Below are 13,667 nucleotides of genomic sequence, written 5' to 3'. Positions count from 1 at the left end.
CCGTCCTTGGATGATGTGTTTGCTCGCCTCCTCCGTATCTCCTCCACTCAGACTTTGCCATTTGATAGCACTTCAGATTCTTCTGTGTTAGTTTCTCAAACTAACTCTCGAGGAGGCCGTAGTGGTACCCGAGGTAGAGGTCAACGTCCTCATTGCACCTATTGCAATAAACTTGGCCACACTCGCGATCGTTGCTATCAGTTACATGGACGACCTCCTCGCACTGCCCATGTGGCCCAGTCCTCTGATTCTCCGCTGCCTCAAGCTCCGAGCTCTTCCGCATCTCAGGCTTCTGTTGCCTCTGTTGCCCAGCCTGGTAATGCCTCTGCCTGCCTTACCCACACATCTTCTCTTGGACCCTGGATTCTAGATTCTGGAGCTTCTGATCACTTATCTGGTAATAAGGATCTTTTCTCCTCTATTACTACTACCTCTGCTTTACCTAATGTTACCTTAGCTAATGGTTCTCAAACTGTGGCTAAAGGTATTGGTTTGGCCCTTCCTCTGCCTTCTCTACCTCTCACTTCTGTCCTTTATACTCCTGAATGTCCTTTTAATCTTATTTCCATCAGCAAAATCACTCGTACTCTTAATTGCTCTATTACCTTTTCTGATAAATTTGTGACCTTGCAGACCGGAGTACGGGGAAGACGATTGGCATAGGACGTGAGTCTCAAGGCCTCTATCACCTCACCTCGGATTCATCTCCTGCAGTTTGCATTTCCACTGATGCTCCTCTCCTCATTCACAATCGTCTGGGCCACCCTAGTCTCTCCAAGTTCCAGAAGATGGTCCCTCGTTTTTCCACTTTATCGTCGCTTCCGTGTGAGTCATGTCAGCTTGGGAAACATACTCGTGTCTCGTTCCCAAGCGTTTGAATAATCGGGCAAAGTCTCCTTTTGAGCTTGTCCACACTGATGTTTGGGTCCTTGTCGGACTGCGTCTACTTTAGGATTTCAGTATTTTGTCACTTTCATTGATGATTATTCTCGATGTACTTGGTTATTTTTAATGAAAAATCGAGCTGAGTTATTCTCTATTTTCCAGAAATTTTATGCTGAAATCCAAACCCAGTTCAATGTTTCTATTCGTGTGTTACGCAGTGACAATGCCAGGGAATATTTTTCAGCCCCATTTACTTCGTTTATGTCTCATCATGGGATTCTTCATCAGTCTTCTTGTGCTCATACTCCTCAACAAAATGGGGTAGCTGAACGCAAGAATCGACATCTTGTTGAGACAGCTCGTACTCTCCTCCTCCATAGCAATGTTCCTTTTCGTTTTTGGGGGACGCTGTTCTTACCGCTTGTTATTTGATTAATCGTATGCCCTCCTCTGTCTTACATGATCAGATTCCTCACTCCCTTCTCTTCCCTGACCAACCACTTTATTTCCTTCCTCCTCGTGTCTTTGGTTGTACTTGCTTTGTTCATATTCTCACTCCTGGACAGGACAAGCTTTCCGCCAAAGCCATGAAGTGTTCTTCTTGGGATACTCTAGACTTCAGAAGGGTTATCGTTGTTATTCCCTTGAGACTCATCGATACTTTATCTCCGCTGATGTCACCTTCTTTGAGGACTCACCATTCTTTTCCACCACTTCTGAGTCTCTTCCTGTTTCTGAAGTCTTGCCTATTCCCATTGTCTCCCCACCTGATGCTATGCCTCCTCGGCCACTTTAGGTTTATCATCGTCGCCCTCGTGTCGTTGCTCCTCTCCCTTTTGCTGAGGCACCTGCTGACTCACTTCCTATCCCTTCGGCTTCACCTACCCCGGCTCTGCCTTCTCCTAATGACTTACCCATTGCTGTTCGGAAAGGTACTCGCTCTACTCGTAATCCTCATCCTATTTACAATTTTTTGAGTTATCATCGATTATCTTCACCCTATTCTGCTTTTGTTTCTGCTATATCCTCTGTTTCTCTTCCAAAGAGCACCCATGAAGCTCTTTCCCATCCAGGCTGGCGACAGGCAATGGTGGATGAAATGGCTGCTCTGCACTCTAATGGCACTTGGGATCTTGTTGTTTTACCCTCGGGTAAATCTACCGTTGGTTGTCGTTGGGTTTACGCAGTTAAGGTTGGTCCTGATGGTCAGGTTGATCGCCTTAAGGCCCGCTTAGTTGCTAAAGGCTATACTCAGGTTTATGGTTCTGATTATGGTGACACATTCTCTCCGGTTGCCAAGATTGCTTCTGTTCGTCTGCTTCTCTCCATGGCTGCCATGTGTTCTTGGCCTCTTTATCAATTGGATATTAAAAATGCCTTCCTTCATGGTGATCTTGCCGAGGAAGTTTATATGGAGCAACCTCCTGGTTTTGTTGCTCAGGGGGAGTCTGGTTTAGTATGCAGGTTACGCCGTTCTCTATATGGCTTGAAACAATCTCCTCGAGCATGGTTTAGCCGTTTTAGTTCTGTTGTTCAAGAGTTTGGCATGCTTCGCAGTACAGCAGACCATTCAGTTTTCTATCATCATAACTCTTTGGGCAGTGTATTTATCTGGTTGTTTATGTGGACGACATCGTCATTACAGGCAGTGATCAGGATGGTATTCAGAAACTAAAGCAACACCTTTTTACCCACTTTCAGACCAAAGACTTGGGAAACTCAAGTATTTCTTGGGAATTGAGATAGCTCAATCCAGTTCTGCTTTGGTCCTTTCCCAAAGGAAGTATGCTTTAGACATCCTGGAAGAAACTGGTATGTTAGACTGTAAACCGGTAGACACACCTATGGATGCGAATGTCAAACTTGTACCAGGACAGGGGGAGCCTTTAGGAGACCCCGGGAGATATCGACGGCTCGTAGGTAAATTGAACTATCTCACCATTACTCGTCCAGACATTTCTTTTCCTGTGAGTGTTGTTAGTCAATTCCTACAGTCACCATGTGATAGCCATTGGGATGCTGTAATCCGCATTCTTCGATATATCAAAAGTACACCAGGCCAAGGTGTGTTGTACGAGAACAGAGGTCATACTCAGGTTGTTGGTTACACAGATGCAGATTGGGCTGGCTCACCCACAGATAGACGTTCCACTTCAGGGTACTGTGTTTTTATTGGAGGTAATCTAATATCTTGGAAGAGTAAGAAACAAGATGTAGTGGCCAGATCTAGCGCTGAAGCCGAGTATCGAGCTATGGCTTTGGCAACATGTGAACTCATATGGTTGAGACATCTTCTTCTAGAGTTGAGATTTGGAAAGGATGAACAGATGAAACTCATATGTGATAACCAGGCCGCATTACATATTGCATCCAATCCAGTCTTTCATGAAAGGACCAAACATATTGAAGTTGACTGTCATTTCATTAGAGAGAAGATCGCATCAGGATGTGTTGCTACAAGTTTTGTTAATTCAAATGATCAACTAGCTGACATCTTCACTAAATCTCTCAGAGGTCCTAGGATTAAATATATTTGTAACAAGCTTGGTGCATATGATGTATATGCTCCAGCTTGAGGGGGAGTGTTGAATATAATGTATTTATAGTATATAACCTTTCCTTGTTAATATAGGATACATGTATGGTAGTTAGGACTCCTAGCCTTGTATATATATATATTTCTCAATTGTAAGTAGATCATTACATTAATGAGAATTAAGGTCTTTCTTCTTTCTCTCTCTCTCAACACCAACTTATAATGGTACCTGCTAGAAGGTTGGGTAATAATAGCGCTTATTGTATAAATTCTTGGCGCTTTATAAAAGCATCCTTAAAAAATTCACTTTTTTATATCTAAGATGCTTGGTAAAGTGTCGTTTGTTAACATATTATATATACTTCTTTCTGAAATTTCATCACACCACCAAACATGTCCCCGAACAAATCGAGTTCCCTTTCAAACCCATCAACACATATCGAGCTCTCTTTCACTATGAGAAGAACTTTCGTGCTACAACCAGATATTGAAGACCTACTGGAGAGTGTATTTCACACTGACACCCACACCAGGGGCAGTCTACTAGCAATTTCTTTGAAACACCTATGACAACGAATTGCCCCATTCTTGAAGTCCAAGATTCCAGCAATAGACTAGAAATCAAACTTACAAAAAGTGGCCAGTGAGCAAAATCATTCCTTGCAAAATCTATATGAAACAAATCCACCATTGCCAAGCTCATTCTCTTTTAACACATCTTCATGGTGAAGACTTTCAAACTTTGTCTAAGGTCAGTAAATATTTTCTTCTTATCCTTTCCACTTGAAGCATTAAAGTATTCTTATAGTTTCTGTCCAACCCTAATTTCGTTTTTGCTAGCCCTAACTATTGTTTTACAACTAATTAATTAATTTATTTTTTATTGTTCAGCCCTAACTATTTTACCTTATACATACGATTTGGCTTGAATATTTATGCCAAAGATGACATGTCAGGTTAATGCTCTAAATTTTCTCTTATTTTTCTCTATATCATATAAAACATCTTAGGATTTGAAAGAATTTTATAGTTTTCTTAGTATTACTTTAAATTCTTGAATTTCCTCTCTAAGGTCTCCTAATTCATTTTTAAGATTTCAATAGCAGGAATTTAATGCCTATTTTAACTTTTGAAGCAAGAGAAACTAACTTTGAGCGGTTGGATTGTTAATATTCAGAACTGAAGTCAGACATGAAACTGACGTTTGAAATTTTCATTTGGTGCCCCATATGCTATAAAGGTAGTGGTTTACAAGGTTGGTTTATGGTTCAATGGAAACTTCGTTGGCTTGACTTTAATATATCCTGGATAGACATTTTTCTGTAAGTATGGTTATATTTAGATAAGGATTGATTTGGTGTGAATGGGTTCACTTCAAAATTTGTATATTTTTGGCTAAACCAAACCAACCAAGCTATAATTTTTATTATATTTTAGAACTTGGATCACTTATAATCAAGAATCTTTAAGAAGAAAAGTTTGATACCCTGCCAAATGATCTTAAATTCTAAGGATTTAAGTAGTTAGAAAAATAAATGAATCTTAAGATGTTTAATATTTGATTAAAGATAATGTTAGTTTAAAAAGAAATATATAATGATAACATGCCTTCATCATATAATTTTGTTGAGAGAAAAAAAATATCTACAAAAAGCTAATAAAAGTGGGGCAGAGAATATTAAAATTTGTGAATGGATTGACATGATTGGGAACAATTCTTAGATTAATGGATTTGCTGAATACATAATAATATTGGTAGGTAGTGGAAAACATGCACAACTTGGGTGAGAACATTAAATTTGGTAATAACCCTGCATCACAATCCCAAGCAACTCTACAAGGCACATTAACAAGTGGCACACACTTTGTTTACCCACAAACCATGAAAACATGCTATAAAACTTCATTGGAAAAATCTTTGTTTTTAATTTTTTTATGACTTGCGTTTAACCCACTTGAAATTGCAATTGTTGAGGAATCATGACTTAGTCCTTGTTTATGAATACATTAGAACCAGCTGGTCAACTGCAATACTTTCACAAAATGGTTTACATTTGCCAAGTTCTAAAGTAACATGATAAATTTAATATTTTTTTTCCTTTGATTGATAAGATAACAAAATTTGGTTGATGTTGTTCATTATTATTTTTTAAATATTCTTTTCCCTCATGGAGGCTTACAGTTGGTTATTTTTATTTTTAATCTCTTTCACATTTTGTGTTTGTGTACTTATAGTCTGATGCATATTTCATTATAGGAAAGAAATGAAAGTTTGTTAGCTAAGCAAAAGGTTAAAGTTGTTTTTTTTTAGAACTTTGATTTCTGATTATTTCAACAATTCCTATTCAATAGTGTGTTTGCCTTTTTCCAAGTTGAATTTTTCTCTTAGAAAAGCCTACTAGAAAGTTGTAATGGTTTTAGTACAAAACCTAAGTGGAGAACCTTGCTCTTGTTTTTGTAGTTGAAGAATCAAATAATAGCAGTTTCATCATCAATGAGTTATCTTACAATAGCAAGTTGGAGAAAAGAACCATTAGGTTTGATTTTAGCTCTTCTACATCAATGGTTAGTAGGAGAGAGGTGAGCCCTCAAAATGATGGTTGTGAACCTTTGGAGTCTCAAAATATGTCTAGGCTTGAAGATGGTTCTGATTCTCTGTCATTTCCTGGCCAAGTTCAAAGTGGGCTCCAAGAGTTAAGTTTCTCTGCAGCAGGTTGTTTATTAGTTTTGATCATAACCCTGGGTAGATAGCACATTCTGGTAACATCTCTCTACCATCAGACCACTAGTACTAGTTCCTTTGCCTTCACCATGTTAATCACTTACAAACTATCTTTTCTATCATTTCCACTGTATTGTCAGCTAACTTCTTATTTTAAAAACTTTTCTATCATTTCATCCTAACTTAATTAGATGCTGTTAAGTTAGTTTATTTTTAGGACTTTGATAGTCCCATGTAATGTCAACTAACCTCTTAGTTTAAAATTGTCTCCATTATTTTCATCCTAAAATGTTGAATAAGCTAGCGTATCTTATATGTTGCACAACTTCTCCCAAGGGAATGGAAACATCATGAATATCACGAGGCTGTTAAAAATTGGTACAAGCACCTCCTTGAGGTTAAGTGTATTTTCAGGTAAGATTTTCATATAGATTTATAAATGTTCCTTTATATTTTGTTTCTTGGAGAAAAAAAAACAAAGGAAGGTAGGTGTGTTCTTTTAAACTGGTATTTCATTGCTCGAGAAAAAACAGAGTAGGCTTGAGACAAAAGTTGAGGTATTTCATTGCCCAGTTTATAAGTAGTAAGAGGATTGAAAAAAGGGTGCTCACATGAAAGTCATATGCTTTTCATGACTTAATTTAATTCATAAGTCTCTGGAATGGATTTAAAAGTACACGAGCATAACCACTTTGTCCTAGCCATATATTTGTTCTGCAATTATTTGGGATATGTTCCTAGGAAGCATATTACAAAAATCTAGTTTAAAAGCCATAAAGGAAAACATGCTTATCCCAATTAGCTTCATCATCTTTCTATGTTTGTCTCCATCCTTTAAAAACTATTTAAATAAATGTGATTTTATCTTTTTAATGTTGATGTGCCTTGTATAAATAGGTCTCAACCTGTCAACACTTCTCAATGGGAAAATGACAGGGTTATATCTATTCGATTTAATCCTAAAGAACCAGATGTCTTGGCAGCTTCCAAATCAATTACTAGTTTCTTTATTTTATTATTTCTTTATTTACTTATTTCTTGATTGTTTTGGGATAAGAAATGAGAAAGTTAATTGATAAAATAGAAAAGCAACTATAAGAAAATATAGGAAGCCTTCAAAACAAAAAAACCAAGAATAAATTCAATAAAAACATAATACAAAGCAAACAAAGGAGCCATCCAAAACCACTTCAGGGGGAAGATGATCTTCTCTAAAATTCCCAATATTTGACCTCTTTTTGCCAAGAATTCAACATCCTAATTGGCTTACCTGGGAATTCAACTGTAACTTACCCCTAGAATCTCTCTCAAGTAATGACATACCATTAAGAGCCCTTATTTATTGAGGTGGCCCAAGAATTGACCACTAAAGAATCTACTCTCAATAAGCATGTGTCTGAACCCTATGGTTCAGGCCTCTTTGAAACTATGCATGCAAGAAATTATGATTCAATAGACTAAGCATTTCTCTTTGGCTTACATATTTCACAATAATCACCAGCCCTTCACTGCTACTGTAAGGTAAATATTACCAGAAAACCTTTTGCATTAGGCTTGTAGTTGTACTAATTACTAATTGAATCTTAATTTTGTTGCTAATAAACTACAGACATTGACCATATAATTTAGGATTACTGATTGAACTAGCTAAGTATTCTCCCCATCTTGATTATCATGATTCCAATATAAAGGAAATAATTCATAGCTCAAATTTCCCCTTTGAATCAATATGCTCTACTTCATTTTCACACTATAGACAAAGTTCTTTGATCGAATAAAAAACTTACCCTCTATATATTTTTTTTGACAAAAAAAAAAAAAAAAACTAACATAGGAATCCTCTATAATAATAAATAAAAATAAAAACTTAACAACAATAGCTGGGGGGCATGGGATTTCCAAAATAAGACTAGTTTGAAACCCCTCTCATATCAATTTCTGCCTTTAGGCTTGCTCTGACTATGGTAGCCTGGATGTATGGACTTCCCAAAACAGGACTCTGGAGCACTTGAGAACCTCTCACATAAATTTCTGCATCCAACCTTACCTCACCTTGGAATTGAGTGAAAGAACAAAACCTCAAACAGTATCTGACTGGAGCAAATATTTTTACAATGCCAATAAGAAGAATCCTCATTCTTGGTAACTCAAATTCATAGGAGTTTGAAACTTTGAATATATATATATATATGGGAATCCATATGTATCGATAGATATTAGAAACACACACAAATATGGACATGGAAATGTTGAAGAATCACTCTTTCTAATTAAGAAATTTACAACTACTCTTATCATTTTACATGAATAGCCTCCAGACAAAATTTTGTTATTAAAAAAACAAGCATTAGTTAGAGGATTTATACCATTTCTTTGGCTTTTAACAACTTCTCAATGGTGGGTGATTCAACCATAGTTATATCTCAAGTTTCTTAGAAAATTTAGGCCCTTGGAACCGGGGCAATTGGTTGTCCTTGTCTTCTGCTGGTTCAATTGTATTTTGTTGATTCAATTATATTTTTAGTTTTCTTTCTTTAAGATATGGTCATCCCTTACGTCCTTTTTTATCATTAATTAATGGTTTTTGTTGTTCATGATCAGAAAGAGAGAAGGAAAAACAAATAAACATGGTTTCACACAAATACTGTTATGTTTCTCTTATGGAGCATTTTATATGCTAATTTTCTTAGTTGAAACCAAAATATTATTTGGTAGTTTTATCAATTTTAACGTATTTCCTTTTCTAATACAAACTCTAACATATATTTTCTTGTTGCAAACAAGAACTAATTCCATTTCTTGGAATCCAATGGAACCCATGAACTTCACAACTGTAAGCATAATAATTCAACTTATACATTTCTCTGTTTTTCTTTTTCCCCACTTCCTGGGGTAGTTTATCATTTGTATTCAATTTGATGATGCACTCTCCTTTATAGATTGGTTGTTGCAATTAAGATTCATAATTTTCTCTCTTTCACTTTGCATTGCCAAGAACCAAATGAAAGAGGAATGATTAGTTTTAATATAATATTGTATTGATTCCTTCAAAGAAATTAAGAATCTAGTAAAACTTTGTTTCAGGAAATTTTTGAAAGTTCTGTTTTGGATTTAACTCTTCTAAATTCTAAGGGTTGTTGATTCCTGATGTCATTCTTTAAAAAAAATTTCAACTAGTCCCAAGTGAGTTGGCAGATCAAGAGCATAGATATAGTGATGCTTTTGTCAATGACCCATTGTTCTATTTTTTTTTCTCTCCTTTGGACAAATCGCATGATTTTATTATGATAGCACATAAACTATTTTAATTAAAGCAAATAATATTAGGATGGTACATAGCTTAGTACTATTGGATTTCAACTTCTAATGTAATCAATGCCAACTGCATTTCTTTAACAACTAATGTGCGCATTTACTTTATTTTTGTTCCTTTCCTTCAAGGAGACCTATCTTTTCTTGAAGTCTAGACTTGATATTAATTTGACTCTAGATAGAGTTGAATGACAGAAAAGGATTTGCACAAAAGACTTCAATTTGTTAGAGTTTAAGGCTTGTTTTGCCTAGTTAATTTATTTATCTATTTATTTGACTAGGATTATCAAGTTTATTTTTGATCTATAATATTTGTATGCATTGAGCCAAAGTAAGATTCATGGATATTGTTTCGCTGGTCCAATGATGAGTACATATCCTTGCCATCTTTTATACGAGACTTGTTTTAAATAAGTCCATTTTTTAATGAAGATGGATAATGTTGTTAGAGAGGTAAGATGTCGAAGCTCGTTGCTATCCAGAGACTTGAGATTCGGAAGATTAGATATGTGAAGAGAGGTAAGTGTGGAGGGCAGTAGGGACTCATTGGGAAATGATTCCATGTCTTGGCATCCATCATTGATTGTGAATTTTGTAAGAGAGGCCAGTCTTTGCAAACCCCAGTCCACCTGAGATGTGAGTTGGTTGCAGGATAAAATTGCAACTTCATGCAGGTCGGAGGGCAAACCATCTCTCTGAAACAACAATTCTGGACAATCTATTAACCTCAATTCCTGCAACGATGAGTGTGTGCGCGCCAGCAACTTCAACTTCCTGCAACTGGAGATCTTATAGCGTGCAGACTCCAGAGCAGGCAATTCAATATATTCAACATCAGGGCACTCTTTGATTTCCAAACTATTTAGAGACGTGGGGTCCCCCTCTGAAACGGAGATGGAGAGGAATTCAAGCCCTTCGAAATCAGAGATGTAGAGATTGTTCAACCGTGGAAAGATGCTTAATGAGAAAGATAATGAGAAAGAATTACGGCTGCTAACAGCAAGAATGGATAAATGTTCAAGGAATGGATACGACATTCCTTGGTACACTCCGTTTGGTACACTGCCAGATAATTAGTGACTTCAATGTAGTGGGTAAACCAACACTGTGCAAGGGTCTGGAGAAACGACAACTTGTGATGCGCAAATGTTGGAGAAGACAAGTGCTTCTTTGTAGCATTCCCTCCTCCAATACCCACTCTATCGAATCACATTCTCTGATTGTTAGCATCTGTATTCGTGGTGGCAGTTCTTCAAATTGAGAGATGTCTGAAATTTCAATTTCTGAAGTTTCGAGATCAGTGAACCCACAAGCTGGCCTTTTCAACCGAAATTTACCATGATACGACATTTTCCATCCACGGATTTGAGGAGCTTGGAGGGAGCCAACAAGCAACTCACAACCAATGATTACAAGTTTCTTCAATGAACGAAGCTGTTTTGGTAATTTCCCAGTGAGTTTGGGACATTCATTCATACAAAGCTCCTGAAGACGAGGGAATTCTCCACGTCTGCATCCACAACATAACCATTTCTCCCAGTTGTACATCTTCCCGAATCTTAGAGTTTGTAGGGACGGGAAGGAGGGCTTAATTGTGTTGGAGGAAGAAGCATTTCCCATAAAATTCACTACCCATCATTTTAACTCCTTTCATTTGTAAGATAGAAAGATGTTTAAGAGAGGGTAGCTGCCCGAGTGGTGGCAATGACGAGCAATTGTTACAATTCTGAAGCCCCAGGTCAACAAGATTCAAGAATGAAGGATCTCCTACCCAAGCTGGAAAGCTTAAACCACTAAAAGAATTAATATGGAGTCTCTTGAGGTTTGTATGTGGCTGTAAGCTGCTGAGTATATCCATTCTACTTTGCACAACACCACCAACATCAGTGTTCTCATAATCCCACTCAAACTCCAACTCATCAAGGTGCTTTTTATCCTTCATATTAGCTTCTAATGCATCCCTATCACATACAACATTCTGCACCTTTGAAATGACAAGACTTCCCGAAAGCTCCCTCAATGCTCCCAATCTTAACCCACCATTTTGGCCCACAATAAATGTAGAAAGTGATTGTAAATTCTTTAGCTTACACATATCACTTGGCATCTCTTTCACCAAAGTATAACGGATATCAAGGTAACGCAAATTAATCAAATTTTCCATTCTTGAGGGTAATTCAACAAGACAATGACATCCCAATAACATCAATGTTTGTAAATTGTATAAATTACAAACCGATTCAGACAACTTTTGAATCCTTGTCATAGAGAGATCTAGGTAGCGCAAGTGTTTCAACTTCTCAATTGAATGAAGCAAATCAGTAATCCAATAATCATTCAAGCACAACACTCGTAAACATTTCATTTATGGCAATAGATGGTGTAGAACTCTATTACTTAAGTAATGAAGTGAAAAGTACCGATATTTGTTTCTTGGTAAAAATGTTCGGAGACACTTAATTTGAGAAAGTGGATCAAATCTCTTATAGACATCATATTTAGTAATCAAATATGATAAATGACGAGTTTTCTCTGAGACTCTGTATATCTTACCATCCTCCAAAGAAGTAGAAAATTCTCCGGATACCAATTGTGCCAAGTCATTAATGAGGTCGTGCATTACAAAATATGACTTATTTCTTATTGAATTTTGGAAAAATGACTTTGATAGAAGTTCTTGAAAGTACAAATTACTTACCTCTTCCATTCTTTTCTTGCTTTTTGATTGTTCCAACAAACCTTCTGTCATCCATAACAAAACTAGCTTCTCCTTTTCGAATTTGTAGTCTTTTGGAAAGATTGAACAATAAGAAAAACAACGTTTTAGATGTGAAGGAAGGTAATAATAACTCAACATTAGAGCAGGAAGAACAGCATCTGTGGGCAAATCCCATAATTCACTGTTTAATACATCATCCCATTCTCTTGCTTCAACCTTGGAGTGTAGGAGACTCCCCCTTGCTTTTATAGCCAGCGGTAGACCTTGGCACTTGTGGACAATCTTTTCCCCGATTGCTTCTAGTTGTGGATGCCCACTTGAGTCTCCATTTTCAAATACAAGTTTTTTGAACAGGGACCAACCATCTTCAGAGGATAACCCACCTAAACAATGAGTATGGACTGCACGCATGGCAGATGCAACATTGGTGCTTCGCGTAGTTACAATAATCTTGCTTCCCTTTGCCCCGACTATGAGTGGAGTTCGTAGCGTATCCCAGTCGCAAGAGTCTTCGTTCCAAACATCATCCAGTACAAGTAAAAAATTCTTCATATTAATTCTTTCCTTCAGTTGAACCTAAAGTAGATTTAGATCAGTGGTATTGGACGTGGATGAATTGATTGCCTCGAGAATTGTTTTCGTAACTCTGATAGGATCAAATTCTTCGGAAACACAAACCCATGCCTTGATTTCGAAGTGTTCCTTCACCCTTTGGTCATTGTAGAGCAACTGGGCAAGTGTGGTTTTGCCCGTGCCACCCATGCCGACTATGGAGATGGCACCCATGGCATCAGTACTCCTTGCATTATCAGACAGCAACGGTTGAACCATCTCCTCCTTAATTTGAGCCCTGCCATAGACTAGAGATTCATCTACCAAAGAAGTAGAAGGCCACCTTTGTGCCAATTTCTCACCAACGCCTTCTTTCAACCCGAGGACGTCTCTGTCTTGTGCGATATCGTCTAGTCTACCAATGATCTCCTCCACCCTAGAGTTTATGCTTTGAATATCAAGTGGAGGATGAACCCAGGTAGACATGCTGGTCAGGGTGTCCGCAGCTTCTATCTTGCATCGTAGATCTTCAGTGGCGATCTCATCCAATACATCCTCAGCATCATAGACAACAACTTTGAGCTCATCCATCCACTCTTTGACTGCTGGGTTTGTAATTTGCTTGGCCTCCGCATCATTGAGCACAGCATGGACAGTCAGCAGTTTCCTCTTCAACTTCTTGAGGAGTGCATCATCGACCTCGTGTGCCCTGATGAATTTCACCACCTCGCGAGAAGCCAACCTGTCAAATAGAACTTGTAGAGAAGCTGAGAGAAAAGCACCTCCAACCAAAGCCGCAGCCATGTCTGTTTCTTTGCAAAGGAAGTGAAAGGTGAATGAGGGAAAATGAAGGTAAGCAGATCCAAAATGGAACCCCCAGACCAGAAAAAGATGGGTTTGTATAGAGAAAATGCAACTTGTTGCTAGTAAAATAACTTTGG

The 13,667-nt window shown here is 37.5% G+C and overlaps 2 protein-coding genes across 1 annotated transcript; both read right to left on the bottom strand.

Moving 5' to 3' along the window:
• The window catches only part of LOC117927068 (putative disease resistance RPP13-like protein 1), a 55,772-nt gene that overhangs the window by 26,917 nt on the left and 15,188 nt on the right, over positions 1-13,667 (bottom strand).
• On the bottom strand, positions 11,821-13,598 carry LOC117926873 (putative disease resistance RPP13-like protein 1). The gene is given in 1 exon segment (XM_034846170.1): positions 11,821-13,598. A coding segment is annotated over 1 exon segment (1,710 nt). The 5' UTR covers positions 13,531-13,598.

This window comes from Vitis riparia, chromosome 12 (genome assembly GCF_004353265.1).
Source record: "Vitis riparia cultivar Riparia Gloire de Montpellier isolate 1030 chromosome 12, EGFV_Vit.rip_1.0, whole genome shotgun sequence".
In the NCBI taxonomy this organism is placed as follows: Eukaryota; Viridiplantae; Streptophyta; class Magnoliopsida; order Vitales; family Vitaceae; genus Vitis; species Vitis riparia.
This window is presented reverse-complemented; position numbering and strand designations above follow the sequence as displayed.